Consider the following 25411-nt stretch of genomic DNA (forward strand, 5'->3'; position numbering starts at 1 on the left):
CAAATTTTCCTTCCTTCCTTCCTTTGAAAAACTGTTCTTCAATCCCATGTCATTTTGCTTACTCCAAACATCTTTTAAATCTTATCAAAATAGACTTTTCAATTACACTTGTTACTTCTTTTAGCGCCAGATATTATTTGTGCAAAACTAATTATTTGGATTTAAGAGTAGCTAGATGACACTTTACCTTTTTTTCTTTGTTTATCTTATGTTGCTAATCATTTTTTATAATTTGACTGAAAGTTATTCTACTTGGTAGGGAATGATAGCGTACTGTTCATTCTCATTTTCTGCTTAAACCAAGAGGAGAATCACTCACACAAGAGCTATTTATCACTTAGGATAAGGGTTAAGAAAGATTTCAAAATAGTTTTCAAATAGACTCAGGAAATGCCCATGGTGTGTAAGCATTTGCTTAAATAACAACCAAATTCAATTCTGAAGTTGCAATCTATTTATCTATATTTGTTTGAATACAACCCCAACATTCCTTAAATTTAGAGATTAACAGGGATGGGATTAAAATCAGGGAACAAGTGAATAGCTAGGAAAGAGAGACAAAAACATGCTGATTTTTATAACTACTTCTAAATCAGAAAGGTGAAAGTGGTCTTGGTTCCAGTAGCACTGTATTTGTTATGGTATCAATGTGCCTGAGGGCCTTGCCATGTCAGCACTACAGCCAGCAATCAACTATCTTTTGGCTGCAAATAGTTGCAGATTGTATAGACATACAGTGTCATTGTATAACATTACTGATTTTCATTATTCTTCATAAAATACATTTCTGTTACATAACTTTTTTTGCCATTCTTTTGTTTTATTTATTTTGCTTTTCCTCAATAGCTCTGGAATGGATAGAAAAGAAAGTCATTTCTCTATTGGACATTCTGATTTCTTATTAAATCAAGTCTGTACTTAAATATAAAGGAACTTCTTTCACATAACTTTACTTAACACTGAGAATCTTGATTAACAAAAGTGTTAAAATCGCTTTTTCAGAGACAAGAAAGACTTTTAAAAGATATATGATTAATATACCAAAAAAGTAAAATATGCAATTCTCTTTTTTTGTTCAGAGGCAACTGTCTCTATTTCTCTGTCTCTGTCTCTCTTCATAATTCTCTCTCCATGTCTGTCTCTCTCTGTCTCCCTCTTTCTCTGTCTGTCTCTCTCTTCTTATTTAACTCATATCATTTATTTTTATGTGTAACTTTCTCGTGCAAGTAATATCAGCATAAGTGTTTGGAGATAAAAATTCATCTCTCCCACAGTTCCTCAGAGGTTGTTCTCTAGAAAATTAGTGCTGGTCAATTTTATGATCTATATATTAGAGAGAAAAAGTTTCTATGGCATTACTTTATGATCTGTGTATTAGTATTAATTGAGGGGTTATTTGTGAGTCATTAAAAAGTGTGATTTCTGTACTGGTCAAATGAAGAATTTAAGAAAACAATGTTGAGTACCATAGATATTCTGAATTAAGATTCATGATATGTGGTTTTTACATATTCAAGATCTGGTTGACAAAACTTTAAATTCAACCCTTTATTCAACTGAACCTCATGATGTGCAATATTAGTTAGAGTAATGAAATTAAATGTGGACAAATCATATAAAAATGTATGAAAATGAATTATCAAATGCAATGCTTTATTGGCCCTCTTTACACTTAAAATACAAATAATAACCACTGAAAATGAATAGCATACTATTTTAAATTACCTAAGTTAGGTTTTACTAATTTTTTTTAATCTTTTAAGTCAGGGAGATATGGAGGAGGAAGCAGTTGTATTTCCATTGTAATTGTAGAAAAGCTAGAATGTCAGTAGGCTTAGATTTAGTTTAGGATTTAAGATACAAAGCTAAAAAAATACCTTAGTGGGCTTCTAAGATCAATTCCCTTAATATTACAGAGGAGAAAAATGAGACTCAGAAAAAATTAAGTGACTTTTCAAAATACAAAAGTTGGTAAGTTGCAGAATAGGAATTCAAATTCATATCCTGTGAAATGCTGGTGGACCTCAGTGGCATCTTTTTAATAGAGTCAATTTAGATTTTTGTAATCAAATCTCTGGATTAAATAGCAATAAACTTTCTAAGAAATGAGATAGTTTTGGGGGAGCTAGGTGGTGTAGTGGATTGAGCACCAGACCTAAAGTCAGGAAGACCTGAGTTCAAATCTGACCTCAGACACTAATACTTCCTAGCTGTGTCACTGGGCAAGTCACTTAACCCCAATTGCCTGGGGGAGGAGGGGAAGAGATAGTTTTAAAGAAAGATAATGTAAAAAAACAAAACAAAAAAAAAAACAAAAAACACTCCCTAGTCATTTAGAGGTTTCCCTGATTACTTTCCTTTGTCTTCTATTTATGAGTTGTTATTTTTCTTAATCTAGAGTTGCCAAAGAGTTCTTTTACTCTCTGAAAACTCAGGATATATTTCTGATCATTCAGGAGGCTCTGCTTATACTTATTACTATAACAGGGGTCATTTTCTGCTAAACTAATTATTCTTAATGAATGATCACCTATCAGAAAAGAAGTGAGAACTTTTCCCTCATTATCAGATAAACCTCTAGGGACTTCAGATTCTTAGTCTTTCAACTTGCTTTCCTCTTTACAACAAAGAAAGAGAACTCCTAATTTTTCTGAATGGAATCAGAAATCTCTCTCCAGAATATCAGTTGAACTGCTTCTGATATGAGGTTCATGCTTTTGATCAATCCTGCAGGTTGATCACATTTTCAGCGTGTGTATCATTACTCATTGTGACTATTCTAACACAGTCAAGGAATATTGAAACCATTACATCCTCTCTAAAGTACATCTCCTTTCAAGAGTCCAGGATAGAAGCAATTTTAAACATTTTTGATTTTTTATCCACTTGTCCTCCTGATTTTAATGAGGGAAAAAATCCTTCTAAATATCACAATATTTAAAAAGAAATAAAAAAGTAGTTCTCTTACATTTTAATTTCTTTTTTTTTTCAGTTACTGGTTTTACATTTTGATAGGAAACAATAATTCCAAGCCCATGCAGTGTGCATTTTACATTTTTGCATTTCTCGAGTAATGAATTCTTGCAATTTCCAATAGCTTCTCAGAATAGTCTGTTACAAAATGAGCTCTGACGTTTCCTGTCCAAGCTACTGATAAGAATTGAGTATATTTTTTGAGATGTTTAGCCTCACTAGAGCAATCTGACTAGGAATCCCAAGTGTTGCTACTAATAACTGTGTAATATCTTTTAAAGATTCCTCCTAGATATTCAGAATAACTTTGAAGAAGATCTGAATTCCTTTTTAAAAGATTCTGGGAGGAGCAAAGTCTATAAAGATTTCTATATTTATTTTTATATGTTTTATTTTGATGATATTAAAATGTAAAAAATTATTCCATTCAATTTATTAATTTCCTTCAATTTTTATTTTACTTTTTTAAACAACCTTCTCTGTGTCCAGAAATGTGTTTAAAGTTAACAATTATTGAGATTGAAAGTTGTTGTTCATCCTTAATTTTTGAATAGACAAGCAAAAAAAGCTTAAAATCTAGATCCTGACTCCAAAGTTCTTATAAGTTAATTAAAAGGAAGCAATAGTAATTTTCTAATAATCTTTTATAGGTAAACAAGATATCCAAAATGATGAAGTAAAAAATGATTGAAGAAGGTAACAAAATGAAGAATTAAGTTTCAGGTAATATGGATGATATCTTTGAAGGCTGTTATATAAATTGAATCTGATGGGCAAGTACTTAGCATAAATAAGAAATAAAATTTTTTATTATTCTAATGTATGAATTAGCTGTTAACATTTTTGGCTTTCGGTATATTTATTATCTTCTACTTTAATATTGCATAATTTTGCAAATAGTAGGACCATTAATGATTGTTTAACTTAATTTTTTTCTTTTATTTTGTATTTAATAAGGAAGAAAATACACATCTTCATATTTAAGATATTCTTATATATGTAGATTCTTCTGATAAAGTTAAGCTCTGATAAAAGTCTATGGTCAATAGACACTGTTTTCCTGCTCTTGTCATTCAACAACAGGCAATTTCCTGTCAAACTGGAAAAATAGAGCAGCAGGATGTTGGGGTGACAGCACAGCAGATCATATCTTTACAAAGAGAAAGATAATATAACATTTTAAAGGAAAATGTTCTTATGCACCTTAGGCATACAATTTCCTAATAAAGATAAAATGTTTTGAATTTTATCAAGTTGAAGCCTTGGAAAAGACTTTCTTCTATGGTAATATTAAGTTCGTAGTGAATTATACTGCAGTACAAATTTTCAATTAGCAATCAAATTACCACTTAGGCCCAGCCCATGAAATTATGGATTGCAACCCCAAATGGTGTCTTGTAACTGAATGTGAGGGTCATAAAATTATCATTTATTATCAATAGGTGTTTGATTTGTATATCTGTTTTGTATATTTATATTCCTAGGGTTACATTAAAAATTTCTTTGATGAAGAGGAGTGGGAAAAGTTTTAAAAGTTCTGCTATAAGCAACTCTCTAAGATTATAAATTGCAGAAAAAGAGTCAACTTTAATTGGTAGAAATTTCCTCATTGGTCCTTCCTTTTCTCAATAAAACACAGATCTATTTGCTATCTCTAACTCTATCAAAAAAAAATTTCAACAGAACTTTAAATCATAAATAAGTAACCTATAATATATGTTGTGAACTACATCTCTTCCTAAAATTCCAAGACAATGTTTTAACTAATTTTCTAATAAATGTTTATATATTATGAAGATCCTGATGATTGCCAGGGCCAAACCAGGAAGAGAATATTATGAAGATCCTAATGATTGCCATGGCCAAACTTAAGAGGAGAGGAGATGATTAACTCTCTTATTTCTAGGTGTCTGGGGTACAGGATTATAAAATGCCAGCCTTAGGGGCTGAAAGAATGTATTGGTGGTAATGAGTAATGTAAAATTTTATGCAGTATATATTCTGAGAGTAAAATATTAATTTTGAACCAAAAGATAGTTTCTTTTTACCAAATAGTATCACAAACCAAAAGAAGTTTCCTTAATATTTTATATTAATTATACAAGAATTTTTCAACATATACCTTTGTTGTACAAAACTCTCATCAAAGACTAAATATGGAAGAAAGATTTCTAAGTTAGCATCTATAAAAACAACAGCCATAAGAACTTTTCCTTTTTTTGAAGCAGACTTCAAGCCTATTTGGAAATAGACATACCTGCATTCAGATCTTCTACACCTGCTTTAGGATTCACTTAGGATTCAGCACATGACAAAGCTTTGGAAACTTAAATTCATGTCCAAGGATTTGATGTACAAGCCCAAGTTTTTTTGTTTTTGTTTTGTTGTTGTTGTTGTTGTTGTTGTTTATAATGGTTAATTTGGAGAAGAAAATGTATAATAGAAAAAGTAGCTGGGACTGCCATGAGTAAGGCAAGCAGGATAAAATGTAGACTGTCCAAATGCTTCACTGATATCCTTGTATTGGAAGAAGAAAACAAGAAAGGCTTCTAGTATGTTGAGTAGACCCCTTTTAAGGGAAAACCTAAACAAGATCTTCATAGAACTATTATGTATGTGTTGTTTCTTATCTGTATTGTTGGAAGGAACATCCATAATAAGATAAATAATAATTTCAGTATTAAGTGAAAGACATGTCAAAGCCTGTTTATACTTTATTACATACATCTAAAACATAGGACATATGAATAGAATTTCTTCCAATTATACAAAATCTTATTATACAAAATTATTGGATTTCCTTTGGAATTGAAAGGAGTTTCAGAAGCTATCTGTTTTATTGTTATAGTGATCAATATAAATATGGAAAGAATATTTATTGAAAATATTAAAAGGAATTAGGAAAGTCTTTCAGACAACATTTAATAGCATACTATATCTTTATAGTCACACAAAAGATTAAAAGCTTTAGAGAATACAATATCCTACAGGATTTTTTACCAAAGTGTGTTTGGGGGGGAAAGTGTTTGCCTTGATAAAGTGTTTCCTTTCACAAAGATCTCCCATTCACATTTTAAAATTAATATGGGACAGAAGATGAAGGGAGGGAGCAGAAATTCTAAGATGGCAGAACAAGATCCAGAATTTGTCTGAAAACTCCTAAATTCCCCATCAAACAAAATTAAAATATGCCTCTAAATCAGGGGTCCTCAAACTACGGCCCACGGGCCAGATGCGACCAGCTGAGGACGTTTATGCGGCCCACCAGGTTATAGCAAAATCAGACCGGAAGTGACGTTGGACCTAAACTCGCGTTAGCAACGCACACTTCTGGCACTGGGCTTAGGCGGTGGAGACGGTGTGAGGCAATACCGAGGGCAGGTGAGTTCCCAGGCAGGGGTGTGTGGTGTGGGGAAGGGAGAGAAATGCAGTAGACAGAGAACTGATGGCCTGCTACCTTGTACAGTAATGGCAGCCACCACAACAAACTGGTGCAGGGATGTACAATGCATGCTGCACATGTCACAGCTGCTGCAGGGGGAATTCACTGCAGCAGTGAAGGTCGGAAGCGGGAGGATGAAGAGTGGGAGAGATAGTGCGGAAATAGAGGCATCACAGCGCACAGCCAGCTTGGAGGAAGTTGGGCATTGTAGTCTGTATGTCTCTGTGTGGGCAAAGTTGCTGGTATATTGTTTTTGTAGTGCTGTATATATATATATATATATATATATATATATATATATATATATATATATATTTGTATTTTACTAATAGTAATTTGGAATCCCTAGGAAATAATGATGTCAAGAAAAAGAAAAATTGACTCGGAGTGTAGGATATTCAAAGAACAGTGGACTTATGATTACTTTTTCATGCAGTACAAGGAAAGAGCTATATGTCTGATATGCCAGAATATAGTGTCTGTATTCAAAGAATATAATTTGCATCAATACTATGAAACTCAACATAAAGATAAATATGATTATTTGGTTGGATAAGTGAGAAAAGATAAAATATTAAAACAGAAAAATACATTGACAACTCAGCAAAATACTTTTGTGAAGCAGAAGCAGCTAAATATTTCATCACTGTGAGCAAGTTTTCAAGTTGTCAAGCTAATAGCATACACTGACAGATCATTTGTGGAGGGAGAATTTGTTAAAGAATGCCTTCTTTCTGTTGCCAAAGAGATGTGTCCAGAGAAGGCCGATTTATTTAGTACAGTGAGTCTTTCAGGACCTACAATTGAAGAAATGGGAGACAATCTGCATCGGCATTTGCAAAACTCCATAAAAATATTTCATATTTTTCCTTGGCACTTGACAAAAGCAATGATGTTTGTGATTCTGCACAACTTCTAATTTTTATTCGTGGGACGAATGATTATTTTGAAATCATACAAGAGCTTGCTGCACTGCAAAGCATCAAAGGAACAACTACAGGAGAGAATATCTGTGAAAAGGTTTGCCAAACTATAAATGGTTTGGAGCTAGACTAGCCAGCGTGACAACTGATGGTACTCCTAGCATGGTGGGGTCTAAGAAAGGAGTAATTGCTCGCATTAACCAAGAGATGGACAAACATAACCATTCTTATCCAATAGCCATACACTGCCTCATCCACCAACAAGTGCTGTATAGTAAATCACTGAAGTGGGACTCTGTTACGAAAATTATAGTATCTTGTGTTAACTTCATTAGAACTAATGCACTAGATCACAGACAATTTCAGGAATTTCTGTCTGAGCTAAATGTTAAGTATGAAGTTGTTCTATATCACACAGAAGTCCATTGGCTGAGTCGAGGGAGAATGTTGAAATGTTTCTTCATACTTCCACAGATTACAACTTTTCTGCTTTCAAAAAACAAAGAAGTACCAGAGCTCAATGATGCAGAATGGAAATGGCACCTTGCCTTTCTGACAGATGTAACAGAGCTACCTAACAATTTCAATATGCAACTTCAAGGAAAGGGGAAGTTCATCTGTGATATGCAATCACATGTCAAAGCATTTGAAGTAAAATTAGGTCTCCTTATCAAACAAGTGAAGGAGGAAAACTTCTGCCATCTCCCCACAACTCAAAATCTGTTAGTGGAAAAACCGCTGATTGCATTCTCAAACAAAACATGTGTGGATTCCCTGAAAAAATTGCAAAAGGGGTTCCAATTTAGATTTAAAGAGCTTCATCTCCATGAACAGGACGTACAGCTTTTCTGTAACCCATTTTCTATTGACATCGAAAATGTGGATACAATTTACCAAATAGGACTGGCTGAACTGCAGAATTGTGACTCTCTGAAAGATTCATTCAAGTCAAGCAACCTTCATAATTTCTATGCATCTCTCCCCTCTGAGACATATCCTCATCTCAAGAACCATGCACTCAAAATGGCAACCATCTTTGGTAGCACTTATGTCTGTAAACAGACTTTTTCTAGAATGAAATATTTGAAATCTCCAACCAGATCAAGACTAATGGATGCACACTTGCATCACTTGTTATGACTAGCAGTAACAAATATGGAACCAGACATGGACCATCTCATTAGCCAAAAGCAGGCCCATAGTTGCCATTGAAATACTGGTAAGTTTGTTGATTTAACTTTACTTCATTTTAAATATTGTATTTGTTCCTATTTTATTTCTTCACTTCAAAATAAGATATATGCAGCATGCATAGGAATTTGTTTATAGTTTTTGTTTTTACTATAGTCTGGCCCTCCAACAGTCTGAGGGACAGTGAACTGGCCCCCTATTTAAAAAGTTTGAGGACCCCTGTATACACACACACACACACACACACACACATGCACACACATACACAAACATATAGGGGATGAAAGAGGAAAAAAAAGAATAAAATAAAAAGTGGACAGCAGAGAACAAAAAAAAAAAAAAAACTACAAGGAAGCAAAGAAAAGATGGACATTCATGAATATGTATTCTATTATTATACATGTTCTTTTTGAAATGGAAATTTATTGTCACATATTTTGAATCTTCTCTGATAGGGTACATGACAATGATGTTTTTCCCCTTTCTGTCTTTCTTTTTCTATTGTGATTTTCTTACTTTGTATTTATTTCAATAATTTTTGAAGGTATAACTGAGTTGTGATTTTCACCATGGAAAAAATACCTGCACATTTATGAACCTGAGGATCCTTTGCCATATAATCTTTTATAGATTGTTACTATTTGAAACATATTTTAATTTTTCCCCAAATATTCAAGTAGTTTTATAAAGGAATGAAGACAATTAATTTTCAATATTATACATCATCACCAAAATCATTTAAGTATCTATATATGTGTACTAAACATTGTACAAAGCAAGTTAAATACATAGGGCTCCTATTCATATGTTTTGTCTGGATTCTTGATTGTACTGTTGGAAGCAACTCCTATCCCAGTTAAAAAAAATAAGAAAATAAACTTCCTCATTCAATATAAGTCACCAACTTCTTGGTGATATAGTATGAGAGAGTTGCCTGAGAGCACAGAGAACAATTTTTCCAGCTCTTCATAGCAAATATATGTCCAAGAGAGGTCTTGAATCTGCTTCTTCTGGACTACAAAGTGAGATTCTTCTCAATCCCCTGAGATATGTAGTTTTAAAGAGTCTTTTGAAATCATAGTTTTATTGCTAATTCTTATTGCTTTAGATTTCCTATCAGTTTTTTATTTTACAGTATATGAAGTAAAGACCCAAAGAGAGAGACTAAATGACTCATACAAAAGTAACTCAGCTAAAAATAATTGAACTATAAGTAAAAAAATGAATCTACCAGAATAATCATCTTTCCTATTATGTATGCATTTCTTTAAGTAGTCCAAAATGAACAGATTTTAAAATGATAAAGTAGGAAAAAATAGAGGAAAAGGGTGACAATTTATTTCTTGTCAATTATTTGTTATCTGTAATATTCTGGGTCAGGCCTAGTTTAGGACATTCCCAAAATTCAGGTTTAGGATTAGAATATAATCATTCACTCATCAAATTCAATAAAAATACTTTTATCCATGGTAAGATTTTTAGAAATTATAATTCCTAATTAAGTTAAAAACAATGTCCTCTTTTTCCACTGTTCAATGCTAGCATTAAGTCAGGATAGAATATCTATACCACAAAGGAAATTCACCTAAAATTAAAAACCTCTCGGAGCTCCAATTCCTCATTGATTAGGATTTTTATACTTTGGGGATAAGGGATCCAAAACCATTCATTTAAGCCTTAGTCCTTCAGGTCAACCAAATTCCAAGGATAATCTTTCTACCTCTTTAAGGGAAAATCTGTTCAGTATAAATAAAAAAGGCACTGTTCTTACTACATAGAGTAAGACACAGTATGGTGCTCATTACTGTTAACATCTTTGAAAACATTAGCCATCTTTGTGATACTTTGCTTAATTGTTCCCATCTAACTCAATGTTAGAGAAAATTACCTGGAAAATTACTTAACCATATTTGCAACCATTCTTGAATATGTATTGGCAAATGTTATGCTGACATATGTTAATTAACCAAAAGCAAAGTAAAAACTTGGAGCACTAAGGCTAAGAAGCTATTAACTACTTGGAGGTCAATTTAAATTGTTAAGATAACCAATAGAATAGCCATAACTACTTTTGTGGGTCAGGATACTGGTGAAAATGTGAAGGTAAGTGTTAAAGCCCCCCACTTCCTTTCACCATTCACACGTACACTCCCAACTTGATTGTTTTGACCTTAGAAGCTATGGCACCAACAGCAGGTGGATTGATTTGAAACAGTGTTGAGAGGTTATTTAAGTGCTGGTTTGGGTATTTTTTTTTTTTTTGGAAGTTGGTTGGAAGCTCCAAAAATACTGGGAAATTTTCTTGCCTATTGTTTATAGTCACCTAGCTGAAGGTTTTTACTTGTTTTTACTTAAAAGAAATATTATTTGATTTTCTTGGGAGGTCCATTTATCTGGAAAGGAATTTTTGCACGTATGTTTATGTATGTATACATACATATGTATTAAAAGAATTAATTATTTGAACCTTCAGGGTCTAAAGAATCCATTGCATCATATTTTGAACTATCATTGGGGTATATATCATTCCTTTTCCTTTTGGTCTCTCTTCAGAAGGGTCTGTGAAACAGAGTCTCAAAAAACATGGCCCAACATGCTAGGATTGATATGTGAAGCTATCTTTCCATTTTTTATCATTTCCATTTTTATAATTTTATTACTATGAATTGTGAAATTTCTAAAACTTTAAAATCTGAATTCTCCTTCAGGGTCATATTGTGAAGCCCTAGCAATAAACATATTGTGCACCCTAAGCACTTATTTAAAAAAAAAAAAAAAGGTTTTTTATTTTCAAAACATAGGCATAGATATGCATATAGATTTCAACATTCACTTGCAAAATCTTCCCTTCCCCCTACCCTCTGTCCTAGATAACAAGTAATCCAATATATGGAAACGTGCAATTCTTTTGTAAATATTTCCACAATTATCATACAGCACAAGAAAAATCAAATCAAAAAAGGAAAAAAAAAGATATAGGAAAGATAAAGAAAAAAACAGATAGAAAAAATGCAATAAAACAACAATGACAAAAGTGAAAATACTATGTTGTGATCCATAGCCCCCCAGTCTTCTCTCTGGGAACAGATGGCTCTATCCACCCCAAGACCACTAGAACTGACCTGAATCACCTTGCTGTTAAAAAGAGCCAACATCAGTCATAATAGATTATCATATAATTTTGTTGTTGTTGTATGCCATATTCTCTTGGTTCTACTCACTTCTCTTAGCATCAGTTCATGTAAGTCCCTCCAGTCCTTTCTGAAATCATCCTGCTGGCCATTTCTTTTAGAACAATGTTATCCCATAACTTTTATATAACATTCACTCATTCTCCAGCTGATGGGCATCTACTCAGTTTCAGCAAAAAGGATTGCTACAAACATTTTTTGCGTTGGTGGGACCTTTTCCTTTTCTATGATCTCTTTGCGATACAGGCCCAATAGAGACTGCTGAATGAAAGGGTATGCACAGTTTGATAGCCCTTTGGACATAGTTCTACATCGTTCTCCAGAATGGTTGGATCAGTTCACAAGTCAATCAACAGTGTATTAATGTTCCAATTTTCCCACATTCCCTACAACATTCATCCTTTCCTGTCATCTTAGACAACCTGAGAGGTATGTAGTGGTATCCCAGAGTTGTCTTAATTTGCATTTTTCTGATCAATAGTGATTTAGAACATTTTTTCTTATGACTAGGAATAATTTTAATTTCTTCATCTGAAAGTTGTCCATTTAAATCCTTTGACAATTTATCAATTGGAGAATGGCTTGTATTCTTATAAATTTGAACCAATTTTTAAATATACTTTACAAATGAGGCCTTTATCAGAACCCTTGTATGTATAATGTTTTCCCATTTTACTGTTTCCCTTCAATCTAGTCTGCATTGGTTTTGTTTGTACAAAACCTTTTTAACAATATAATTCAAAATTATCCATTTTGCATTCCATAATTTACCCTAACTCTTTGCTTACAATTTCCTTCTTGCTCTATAGATCTGAGAGGTAGACTTTCCTTTGTCCTTCTAATTTGTTTAAAGTATCACTCTTTATGTCTAAATCATGAATCCATTTTGATCTTAACTTTGTATAGGGTATTAGTTTTGGGTCAATTCTTAGTTTTTACCACACTAATTTCCAATTTTCCCAGAAATTTTTGTCAAATAGTAAGTTCTTATCCCAGAAGCTGAGGTCTTTGAGTTTATCAAACAGAAAATTACTATAGTTATTACTATTGTGTCTTGTGAACCTAATCTATTCCATGGAGCTACTATTCTATTTCTTAGCCAGTACCAAATGGTTTTGAAGATCTCTGCTTTATAATATAGTTTTAGGTCTGATACTGCTAAATCATATTCATTTGCAATGTTTTTCATTAATTCTCATGAAATTCTTCACCTTTTGTTCTTCCATATGAACTTTCTTATTATTTTTTCTAGCTCTATAAAAAAAATTTTCAGGAGTTTAATTGGTATGGCACTGAATAAGTAGATTTATTTAGGTAGAATAGAATACTTTCTGCCATCTTGGCTCTGCTCCCCACCGTTTTTAGAAGAAACAAGAGAATAGATAGGGAGGGGGGTAATAAACGAGTGGAAAATTAGCGATATAGACTGATCTAAAGGCAAATTGACTAATTTACAATTATAGTATGGTTAAATATTATGAGAAATGCTGAAAAGTTGAATTTCCACAATGTTGCAAGCTTTGAGATATCGTGGGATTGGGATAGTGGGTACCACTGACCAAGACATTTTCAGAATGTGAGAGGTTAAGGAATATTAGGATTCACAGAATAATTTAGTGATCAGATCAATAAGAAATTGGGAGGCTAGGAAGGCATATAAGTGGATTTACCCAATCAGAAAGAGTCTTGTGGTTTTGAGAAAACAATAATAACCTATCCAGCCCAAACTAGTTGAGGTCAATGACCTGACTTAACCAAATTACTACTGTGCCTGATTAATAGGCTAATTGAATATTAAATAACACACCCCAGAGGAGAGGTTTTCCACCATTTTTTGAACATAGAATATATGATGAAGAGGTGGGAAGAGGAACATATTTTATACATATTAAAGAGAAACATGTAGTAGGCATATCAGAAAGACTATAACCTGGATAAGACAGACCAATCTATTCTCTGAAGAAAGGAGCTGCATTACACGAGCAAGTATGAAGATCCCCCCATTTCTGTACTCATTGCTCCATCTTCCCTAAGAGGAGTGGGGCTTGCTTCTGGCCAGAAACATTAAGACGATTCCTTAAGATTCTTGTTTAATAAATTTTACTTGATATCTTATTTTCAATGTCGAGTGTTATTTCAAACAATATGCTTTGCCAGTATTTGATTTCTTCTCTGTATAGGTTGAAAACAATATATAAATTCCAAATATATCAATTAGGATATGAGTTATGGCCTCATGATTCCTGTCCAGATCCAACGACAAAAAAGATAGCTTTTTTGTACTCAGTCTGAGTAATCTTAAAATAATGGAGATAGTGAAGTGTTGATTTTTAATACTATAGCTCATGAGCACCTATCACTGTATTTTTGCCCCCCTCCACTTAATTAGTGAGATAATTAGCTTTAAGAGACAGGTATTTATTAGTGTAAAAAATGCCACCCAAACATGTTTTCCTCAGATTCTCTGATAGATTATCTCCCCAATACATATAGAATCCAGGGAAAAGTAAGGTCCTGTTTAAGGGCACATAATGTGGCAAAGGGAATACTCAAAAATCAGAGAAATATTTTTTACAGGAGTCCTCAAAACAATTCTCAATGCTTTTTTTACTCAATGCTTTGTGGAGCCTGTCCTCAATGTAATTTATTACTTGCTCCTGATACAGACATCAATCAATTCTATGCTGGGGACAATGGATACTGAGTAGTGCTACCATACTGAAGAGAATATGGAAAATCCAAAACCTTTAAGACTATTTTTGGACCTTCTTTAGACTGGCTGAGGGTAGGGGGATAGGATGCTGAGACTAGTACCAAGGTACTGGGTATCCTCTGTTCTTCTTCCCCCAAAGTTAATCATTCTTAAGTGCTGAGTTGGAACTCTTGCAAATTAAGTTTTCATATTCTCAAATCTCTTGGGATTTTAACAAAATCCTGTTGTTGTTGTTGTTGTTGTTTTACAATTCCTAATTCACAATTACAATATCACAAAACTTTCACCTTTCAGACTTTATGTGGAGGTAGGGATCTGAGTCCTGCAATACTGAGAAAACCTTGGTTAATCAGGAACACTAGTCACAGCTGTTCTGCAGTGACGGCCCGAAGCAAGAAGAAACCAGCACACCCAATGAGTGGAGAAGCAGTGAGACAGGGATACTGCTGGCTGCCAGAGCTTGCAGAAGTGGGGAGCTCTTGGTTTGAGGTTCCAGATCAGAGGGAAGAATTTAAGTGAAGCTAGAAATACTGTCACCACTTCATGATTAGGGATACTTACACTCATACTTAACATTTAAAAAATGAAATGGTAGTGAAGAAAGAATTCAAACAGAAATTTGATAGGGAAAGAGGGAAACCTAGGTTTAGTGTTTAGAGGTCACTGAAGTTAAAAAATAAAAATTTCTACCTCAAAGAATAACTTAAATGGATCCCCACCCAGAAAGAATTTATAGAAAAATTTAAAAAAAAAGAATTTAAAATCAAATGAGAAACATTGAGGATAAACTAAAAAATAAATAAAAACAATACAAGAAAAACAGGAAGATTATGGAAAAAAGTTAACCAACTAGAAAAGGAGATACAGAGTCTCAAAGATGAAAATAACTTCGAAAATTAGATGTAGGCAAGGGGACGCCAGTTAAGTTATAAGAAGCCAAGAAATAACAAAGCATAATATAAAGAATGAAAAAAATACAGCAGAATGTGAAACATTCATTCAAGAAAAGCAACAGATCTAGAGAACAGATCAAGAAGAGAAAATTTAAGAATAATTGGACTATCTGAAAGCTATGACTGAAAAAAAAAACAGAACCTTGACACAATAAGGCAAGAAATAATCCAAGAAAATTGTTCTGGAGTGATAGAACATGAGGTGAAAGTAGGATTGAAAAAAAATCCACCAATCACCACCTTGAAGAGAGCCTTTGTAGAAACCATGTAGGAATATTATTGCCAAATTTTGAAAGCCTCAAATCAAAGAGAATCAAGAAACAAGAAAAAAACCAGCAATTCAAATATGCTATAGCTTCAATTAGAATTGTACAAGTCTTAGCAGCCGCGATAAAAGACTGCAGGTCCTATAATAATATCAAAATAACTGGGCTTATAGCCAAAATTATCACATTCAGAAAAAATATCCATAATATTGAATGAAAAAAATTGACTTTTATTGAAATTGCAGATTTTCAGGACTTTCAACCAAACTTGAACACAATAGAAAATTTACCATATAACAGCCAAAATCAAAGATTAATTTCAAAGAACTTACATGGACAAATTGTTTATTTTTTTACGTGGAAATGTAAACATACCTTTAAGATTGACATCAGCACCTAGGTAGCTCAAAAGAAAGATTAGGGCAGAGTTAAATATGATCTGACTCTAAAAAGAAAAGTCATCAAGAAAAAATATAAAAATAGTAATTATGTTATACAAATGAGGTACAGAGAAAGAATAGACAGAAGAATTACAGGGGATAGTAGTTCTGAAAACCTATTCATAACAGGAATGGGTTAAATAAATAACACTACATATATACTATGAAGGATTTAGCACCCTCCAAAATATATAAAGAAATAAGAGGGGAGGAATGGATGGAGGAGGAAGCAAAGGGTGATGGAAGAAGATAACGGAGAAGTCCATGGGTGGGGGAAGGTTAAGTAATAGCAAGATAAGTTAAGGAACAGATTTAAAAAAGAAAAGTTAGCAAGGATAGGAAAGAAGAGATATACACAAACATTACAACAAAAGCTTAGAAACAGAATTTATTAGAAAAAAGTATGGCTAAGAATCATTGATCTTAGACAAAGCAAACAATGATTCAATCAAAAAAAAAACTACATTATATATCATTAATGCTAACATTGTTTTGGATGCATGTTTACATATGGATAAATTGCGTGTACATGTGTGTCTGAGTATATGTAGAAATGTATACATGTTGCTCTATGTAGGTATGTATACAAATAAATATATATGCGTGTGGATCTATAGGTAAATGTGAATTTATATATTTGAGGGGATTGGATATGTGTCTGTACATGTGTGTATGTATATATTTATATATGTATTTATAAATATATTTGTACTTAATTGTACTTAATTATAGCCTGCCTGGGGAAGGTGGGGAGGGGATGAAAGAAAAAAAAGAATAAAGTTTTTAAAAAGTGCAGAGCAGAGAACAAAAGAACAATCTCCAAGGAAGCAAAGAAAAGATGGACACTCATGCATATAATTTCTTCCACTATTATATATCCTTTTTGGAACTGGAAATTTATTGTTATACATTTTGAATTCTCTCTGATGTTCTGCTGATCAAATGACAGTGTTTTCTTGTTTTATTTTATTTGTTTAGCTTTCCTTTTCTGTCTTTATTTTTTCTATTAAAAAATGATCAGCCAAGTATAGACCTCTTTAAACTGCTTAATGAAGGCTTTAGGGCATACTGACATACCATTATGGACTTTTGCTATATAAAATCTAAGTCAGGGTACAAACTAGGCAAAGGTTTTTTAGGTGAGCAAAGGACAAAAAAGCTGTATAATAAATTTGAGATTTGATTCCTTTTATTTTGATCAATTAAAATTGGGTTTGTTATTATTTTTGTTTGTTATTATTTTGTTTGTTTTGGTTTTTTACTTTAAAAATATTCCAATACTCCCAAGTAAAAGTAGTTCCCAAGGCAGTTAAAAAGTAGTTCATAAAAGTAAAGATGGATAAAAGCTTCCAGCTAAGAGGTTAAAAGCAGTTGGCAAGGAGGTTTCCTGGGGTCTCAAGAGCTCCCTGTCAAAGCCATAAAAATTGCTTTTATATTCTTTTTGTTGAAAGGGTCCACAGCTGGGTCCCAGATCAATTCACCTGGGGACAAAGTTAACTCAGAGTGCCCCAGGTCTGAACAACAGCTTCCTTCCTCACAACAGTCCCCAATGGTTTTTTTTTTTTCCATTCTTTCTTTTCTTTTTGTGAGAGGTTAACTTACTTGTCCCCATTTCTACCAGTATTATGGCCTGTAACAGTACCTGCAATTTCCACTTACATTGTCAATTTGTGTACTATAGCCAGCTTTAGAATAATAATTGTTTATTTTGTTTCCATCTGAAAGATGGAGTTATCAGTAAAGCAAGTAAAAAGAAATATCAGATATTTCTTAGAAAAGATAAAGTTCTAACAGATGCTTGGATAGTTGAAATTTCAATAACAGCAATACCTTTGGGAGTAATGTCAGAACTCATCACTTAAAAAAAAAAATAACCAGTTAAGCAATCTGAAGTCCCATCATAATATCACTTCTATTATCCTTATAACTCTCTCCCGTATACCCTCCATCACATTTTTTTCCTGTATTAGGTTCATAAATTTTCATACAGGTGTGCATTTTCTTGAAACAAACTCAAATACATCCATCTAAGCTATTATTTTATAGGCAAGTTATTCCTTTCAATTGTTATGTTTCAGTTACATGGAATATCCTATTAGGTATTTAGGTAACACATTATATAGAATATTGTCTAAGCCTAGAGTCAGGAACACTTGAGTTCAAATTTGACACTTAACTAGTTGTTTGACAATGGGCAAGTTGCTTAACCTTTGCCCTTGTTTCCTCCACAGTAAAATAAGGTTCAAAATAGCACCTGCCTCCCATGGTTGTTCTGAGAATCAAATGATATATTTGCATAAAACTTAGGACAGATCCTAACAGATACTAGGACATTAATAAATGCATTTTTCTTTCTTTTAGTAATCCTTGATGATCTCTAAGATGTTATATTTAACTTCAATTAAAACCTGAAGCTCATTGTTTTTTACACATACTCTGTGCATTGACATATGATATATATATTATACATATATATACTTTTCTTTTCAGTTTCCATTTTCTCTTGTAATTTTTGAATATGTCATTGCTATTCTTTATATTATCACCATCAACATATTGCATATTCATATATGATATAATAATCATTAAAATTTATCTAGTGCATTAAAGTTTGCAGAGTGCTTTATATGCATTATGCCATTTTATCCTCACCACAAACTTGGGAGGTAGGTGCTATCCCCTATTTGTGTTTACTTTTTATATTAAATAGTAAATAGAAACCCTGAGGCAAAGGAATCATTTGACTTTCCCATGATCACACAGCTGATAAATATTTGAGGTTAGACTCAAACTTGAGTACTTTTGATTCCAAGGACAGAATTCTATACATTATACCATCTTGCTAGCCTGTAACAAGAATGTCTCTCATACTTGTGAGCCTCATTGTTATTTGATTGAATTAATACTTTTATTTGATTATTTTTCTACATTCCTTGCCTGTTAACTCCATTTTCATTTTGATATCCTCCTGATTATTCACCAACAAATGTTCAGAAAAATAGACTCATCCCATCCTGATCTAAATCTTTCTTTCTAAGGTTTCAAAGACAACCTTTATAGGTAACAATCCGTTATCCACATTCAGAAGAAGTAAGGAAACACAAGTTTGTATCCCTAGGTCCTTAAGTTGCCTTCTCATGACTTCTTTCATTATCTTTAGAAATTCTTTTTAGGATTCTTCTTGGCTGTACCATTTCATGAATCCTACCAACATTTCCCAAACTATATACCTTGGCTTTCTGAAAATGAAAATGTTGATACCACTGAGATTTTTTTCTTTTAAAATATTAAATGTGAAATTACAAACCTACCAAAACATTGCAAATTCAATTATAGAACAAAATAGATTATTTCCCTTTATTAATATAAGGTTTATATTAATATAAAGTATTAATATAAAATATAATATAATGTTCTGTTTCCTCCTTTACCTCAAGAGGATTCCAAACTCAGTCTCTAGATATTAGACTCTGTCAAAATATTCTAAATCTCAATGTGTTCTCTAGACACATTATTTTTAGTAAATATGGTCTTAGTTTAATTCACTGATAGTTTTAGATTCCCTTAAAATAGAAAGATATGTAAACATTACATAAAATTTTCATAAAGAAAACATTTCAAGAATAACTGTCCAAGAGTGATAACAACCCTATTTTACTTTCCAAGCCAAATTTCTCTGCTAGAAGCATGCTCAGTGAAATAGAAATCTTTGCATAGCAGCTTCCTCTCCTCTAGAAATATTTTGTAATACTTTTTAAAAGCCAATAAATGGAGTAAACAGGTATCATAAACTCATAGACATTTTTGGGGGGTATTAAGGATTAACAACCAAAAGCTAACCTTTATTCAAATAAGATCCTGATTTTGCCAAAATGCTGCACTTTTCGAATCACAAATAGCACTATTTTATGTGTCTCCAAAGCAACTCCTATTTTCCAGCTAAAAATGGTAGGACAAATTTTCTCTTAGGAGAAAATTTTATTTTAGAAAGTGTGATTTCTTCCTCAAATGATAATTTAGAGCTTAAAAAATTAATTGCTCTGTTAAGAGTAATAAATATGACAGTTCTCACATAAACAAATTGAAATTGAAGTTCTTCTGTATTCATTTCCTTGTGACTATGAGAAATTGTAATGAGAAGCACTGCCTTTTATATTCTGCTTAATCTTAAAGCAATATTCTTTAAAAGAATGAGAAAAGTTGAGAAAATTATTTTTCCAGTTGTTAAGCAAGATAAATCATATACAAAGATGAAAAAAAATCTTTATTTTGAACTTAGAGACTTCCTTAAAACAAAAGGTAAAGTAAAAATATTTCTTTATTGAATCTACACAATTACCAATTTATATGAAATAGATGAAAAATTGTTTTGCACTTAGATACATATTTTTTTTATTTCTAGTTAAATAACAATCTGTGATCTGTGTGGTAATGAGTTTCAAGTTGTGGTTTTCAGTATCACTGCCACTTTGGTTGCTGTGGTTTTGCAATATCATTTCCTGATACCTTTTCAATTGTGGTTTTCATAATCATTATTTGACAGTGATGTGGCTGTGGTTTGGTGGCATTTCTATCTGGACAGAGATAGTTACTTAAAAATTTTGCTCCCCTTTTTAGCCTATATTTTTCCAATAAGTAAAAATAAAAGTATGATAAATTTAATGTTAAATGGTATTAATGTTCTCATTAAGATAAAAACATGAGGAAATTCAAATTTTAATAATTTTACTCTAGTTAACTTACCTATAATTCCTCCATAAGACATTAAAAAGGCAAGTTGAACTTATTTGACTTTATTTACTTTTGTACATAATATTCTCCACAAATTACCAAGACATTTTTTTACTTTAAATTTCTTAACTTTAACATATATTGCTTTCCAAGTAGAATATCATATGAAGATGTTATTTCTTCTTGGCTTTTCTCATTTATTCATTTCTAGGGCCAAAGACACATAGCTGGGTGCAATAAATAATTTTCTCTCTTCTAGAAATATTCTGTAATAGTTTAAGAAGACAATGAATAAAGATAGACAGGTATCATAAAATTAATAGACATTTTGGGTGTCCTAAGGATTAACAAACAAAAGCTCACCTTTATTCAAATAAGATTCTGATTTTGTCAAAGAGCTGCACAATAAATAGTGTGACTGGCCTGGAGTTAGAGTTCAAATTTGGCCTCAGATATTTACTAGCTACGTGACCCTGGGCAAATCACTTAATCTTGTTTGCCTCAGTTTTAAGGAAATAGAAGGCCCTCCATTTTTTGCCAAGAACATGCCAAAGAAGATCAGACATAACTGAGAGGACTTAACAACAAGGGTTTGAGGCAACACTTTCATTTGTGATATTTTAATTCTAGGTGAAATTCTTCTATCGACAGTTAGCAGAAATCAATCAATTTTTGTAAAATCTTTAAATTTCCTGATCCCTAATACATCTAATCTGAAGGATATCAATTTACCTAAAAAGACTTGAAATTGAGAAAAAAAATTAAAATGTCACCTGTTTCATTTATTCAAGAAAACAAAAATAGTCATGCTTTTGAAGGTGCTTATTGCCTTAATTTGTTAATTTAGGGGCTTTTTGGGAGTGGGGACTCTTCAGTTTACTGCATCTTTTGTTCATAACTACCTCACTATTGCTTTTTATATTTAAATATAAAACTACTAAATAACTAGAAGCATTCTGTCATAGTTTAAGAAGATAATGAATGAAGGCAGACAGGTATCATAAACTCACAAACATTTTGGGGAGACCTAAGGGTTAACAGCCAAAAGCTCAACTTTATTCAAATAAGATACTAATATACTAATGTTAATTAAATAAATTGCAAAATTGATCTTCAGTTCTCTTGTAAGTGCAACTGGCAACACAGCTCTCATACATCTTACTAGAAGATATCCTTCTGATGATTCAAATGACTATTATGAAATTGTACCTTAGATCATGGAGTGCCCAAATCATGCTCAATCAAGGCCATGCATTGATCCTCAAAGCCTTTTATCATGCCAAATTTAGTAGAACTCACATCATAGCTAATAAATGGAACTCATAAACAAAGGCAGTATACCATCTTGAATCAGCATGAGTATCTTTAGCAACCCTATCAATTCAAGTGGAGTTCAGCAATCACACACACACACACACACACACACACACACACACACACAAAACCCGTTTGTTCCATTTCATCCCCAAAAGATTTCTCATAAATAAGAATAATTTTCTTCCTCTTTCCAACATTCTAGAGACTATGTTTACTATTAACAAATATGAAAAATTTTTTACTTGGTTAAAATCTTGATTATTATAGGAGGTGAAGGACCTCACTTTAAAAAAACAAATAACATTCTTCTTGTTCCTTGTTTGCAAGGTGCTACAATTATCTCAGAGATGAATCAAAAGGTCAAGGATCCAGAGGTCCAGCAATCAGACATAGGATCTGCTTAGAAAATTATAGTGAGATAAAATCTTTTATTAATTATGTGTCACTTCACAGTCTCAGAGGAATGTAGAAATAAAAGAACTAATGACCTGGTTTATAGGGTGAGAGAAGGGGTGTTGGGCCAGACAGAAGGACAACTTTCGCAGAAATCACTATGATAAAGTCTCTTGTATACCATGCTTATTTGAGGTTAGATGCCATAAGTTATTATATTATAAATGGCTTCTTATGTAGGAAATGTCATATTTTCCACTTGGGTCTAACCACCTAACAAAACCATCCTTTTCCTTGTAGAGTGTCTGTCTCACACACTATACACCCTTAGAGCCAAAATCTTGAATATGACTCTACTATGGAAAACTTTAGGTGGGCTGGGAGGCCTTCCAAATGCTCCTTGGACCACTAACCATCATCATTGGATCTGGCAGATTGGGGATGGATGGAATCTGTGTCTGCAGCATTTGCCAGGGAGCATTAGAGAGATGAAGTAGTCTCTCCTGAGATCCAGGGCAGATGAGAAGACTTAACTCTTCCCAAGAACATACAATTGGCATTTGTGATCATCTAGCTCTTAGAAGACTTTGCCAGTGGCCTAACCTTCCTGCCAAGAAATAGAAAGGGGGAAAAAACCGGAGAGGGAGGAGGGGACAATCAGAGAGATGAGAGGGTGGGTGGTATTAGTGAAAACACTAAGTTACTGAAGCCGATTTGATTTCTTCATCTCTTTGTATCCCAGTATCTAGGTACGGACAGAGGAAGGGGTGTTGGGGAGAGCCAGGAGGAGGCTGTTTGAAAGAAGTTTCTTAGCGGGGAGGGCGAAGAGGAAAAAAGAAGCATGGGTGAAAAGGACAGTGACTGCACCATCCCAAGATGTGATGCCCGCAACCTATGGCCCATCGCCCCATAAAAGTCCTCAGACCCCCAGCTCCACTCTCCCCCTTCCTCCTCCCCCCTTCCTCCACACCCTTCTTCTCAGCGTCCCATCCCACCCCTCCTGGCCCAAACTGGGGTCTGCATTTTGCATCCGGACTGGCTTCGGACGCAGCCAATCCTCCTTTGGCTGATGGAAAACTCTCCCCTCCCCACGGCCTCGGCGAGCCCCTCCCCTCCTGCTCCTCGGCCACCTCCCGCAGTCAGACAGAGTGGATCGCAGCCCCGAGAGCTGCGGCTGCGGCGGCGGCGGCGGCGGCGGCGGCAGCAGCAGCAGCAGCAGCAGCGGCGGCGACAGCATCTGCACAGCAAAGCCTGGGAGAGAGAGGGGGAGAGAGAGAGCGGGCGCGCTCCTCCCTCTCTCTCCCTCCCTCCCTCCCTTCTTCTTTCTCTCTCTCTCTCTCTTTCCCCTTCTTTTTCTCTCTTCCCTCCCTCCCTCCTTCCTTCTCTCTTCTCCTTTTCTTTCTTTCTTTCTTTCTTTTTTTCTCTCTTTCTCTTCTCTCTTCCCGTCCCTTCGCTTACTCATCCCCTCTCTCTTCTCTTCTTTCCCATCTCTCTGTCTTCCTGTCTGTCTGCCTGCCCCTCTTCCCCTCCCCACCGTCCCCTGTCTCTGCTTGTCATATACTCTTCCCTCCGCTGCCGCTCCTCGGCTGCTTCGGCACCTCTGCAAGTCGATCAGTTCATCTGGGAATCCAGTCCATTGATCTCTTGTCCCTCTTGAGCACCTGGAACCAGACGGCAGCAGAAGATCACGGTGCGGGCCGTGGCAGCTGGTGGGGCAGCGGCGTCCGCAGCCCAGTAGCAACAGCAGCGGCGGTGGCGGCGGCGGCCGCGGCAGCAGCAGCAGCAACGACAGAGGCGGCCGCCGCAGCAGCAGCAGCAGCAGCAGCAGCAGCAATGTCCCGAAGGAAGCAGAGCAAACCTAGGCAGATCAAACGTAAGTTTGAGTGCTGGACTTTGAGTTTCTTGTAATTTCGGGCAACGAGGGTGGGAAGATAATAAAGGTAATTGGAGAAAAATTAGCTCACTCTACGGGCTTAATTGTCAAACTTTGTCCAGCCTATTGAGCGGTGAGAGATAGGACAGACAGACAAACATACAAACAAACAGGCAGGAAGGCAGTCGGAGAAGGAGCAAGAGCACCCGCGGAGAAAGAGGAAAGAGAACAGGATAGGACAGGCGAGACTTCTTGAGAGCAGCTTTCTCCCCTTTTCCTTGAATTACATTTGGGCCCCTGCGGACCTCTCCTTGAACAGTTTTGAAGACTGCCAAACTTATGCGTGTATTTGTACTATTATTTTCTTTGTCTCTTTCGGAAACTGCTTAATAAATCAAACGATAAAGGTAAACAAGTTTCAGAATAACTGGAAGAGAAATTAACTCTAGCGAAGCAACTTTGTGAAAGGTAGCAAGAAAGAGGGGGGAAAGGAAAGAGATGTGTCCGTTCACTTATCCTGAGTAGACCCATAGAGTATCTGAAGCGAAACAAAGCGAAACAAAAAGTACAGTATGTGCAAAAGTTACCTTCTCCCCCACCCCCAAACACACCGGGGATGAAATCTGAGGAAAAGGTGGGGGAGGTGGCAAAAGATTCGCTTTATATCTATATCTATCTATCTATCTATCTATATATCCCTCTTGTATTTCCCTCTTGTCGCTTCGGTTAAAATATGCAAAGCTGAACACCTCTCTGTGGGATTTAGTTTGTGTCTAAATCTCAAAGAGCGCATTGCATTGCCATAGTTGGTAGAAGCAGTCTTATAATTTCCAAGTGGCAATGCTCTTGGTTTAAAGATCCTGCTGATGGAATGGACTTGATCCGGAACCCAGTCTCTGAGCTTATTCTTAGATCTAACTGTTCCTTCCAGTACCAGAGTGATAGCCTATTATAAACATAAACTGGGTTCTCAACTTCCTTAACTTTTCTACACTTCGGAGATAT

The 25411-nt window shown here is 34.4% G+C and overlaps 1 protein-coding gene across 2 annotated transcripts in view; it reads left to right on the top strand.

The window, feature by feature from the left end:
- Positions 1-24006: 24006 nt before the first annotated feature.
- ZFPM2 (zinc finger protein, FOG family member 2) overlaps positions 24007-25411 on the top strand; it is a 543440-nt gene continuing 542035 nt past the window's right edge. For both annotated transcript variants that reach the window (XM_023496449.2, XM_031947110.1), the window contains exon 1: positions 24007-24406. In XM_023496449.2, coding sequence (XP_023352217.1) covers positions 24367-24406 — 40 coding nt within the window. In that variant the 5' untranslated portion in view covers positions 24007-24366. The remainder of the gene's footprint in view (positions 24407-25411) is intronic.

The sequence above is a fragment of the Sarcophilus harrisii genome, chromosome 1, assembly GCF_902635505.1.
Source record: "Sarcophilus harrisii chromosome 1, mSarHar1.11, whole genome shotgun sequence".
Lineage (NCBI taxonomy): Eukaryota > Metazoa > Chordata > Mammalia > Dasyuromorphia > Dasyuridae > Sarcophilus > Sarcophilus harrisii.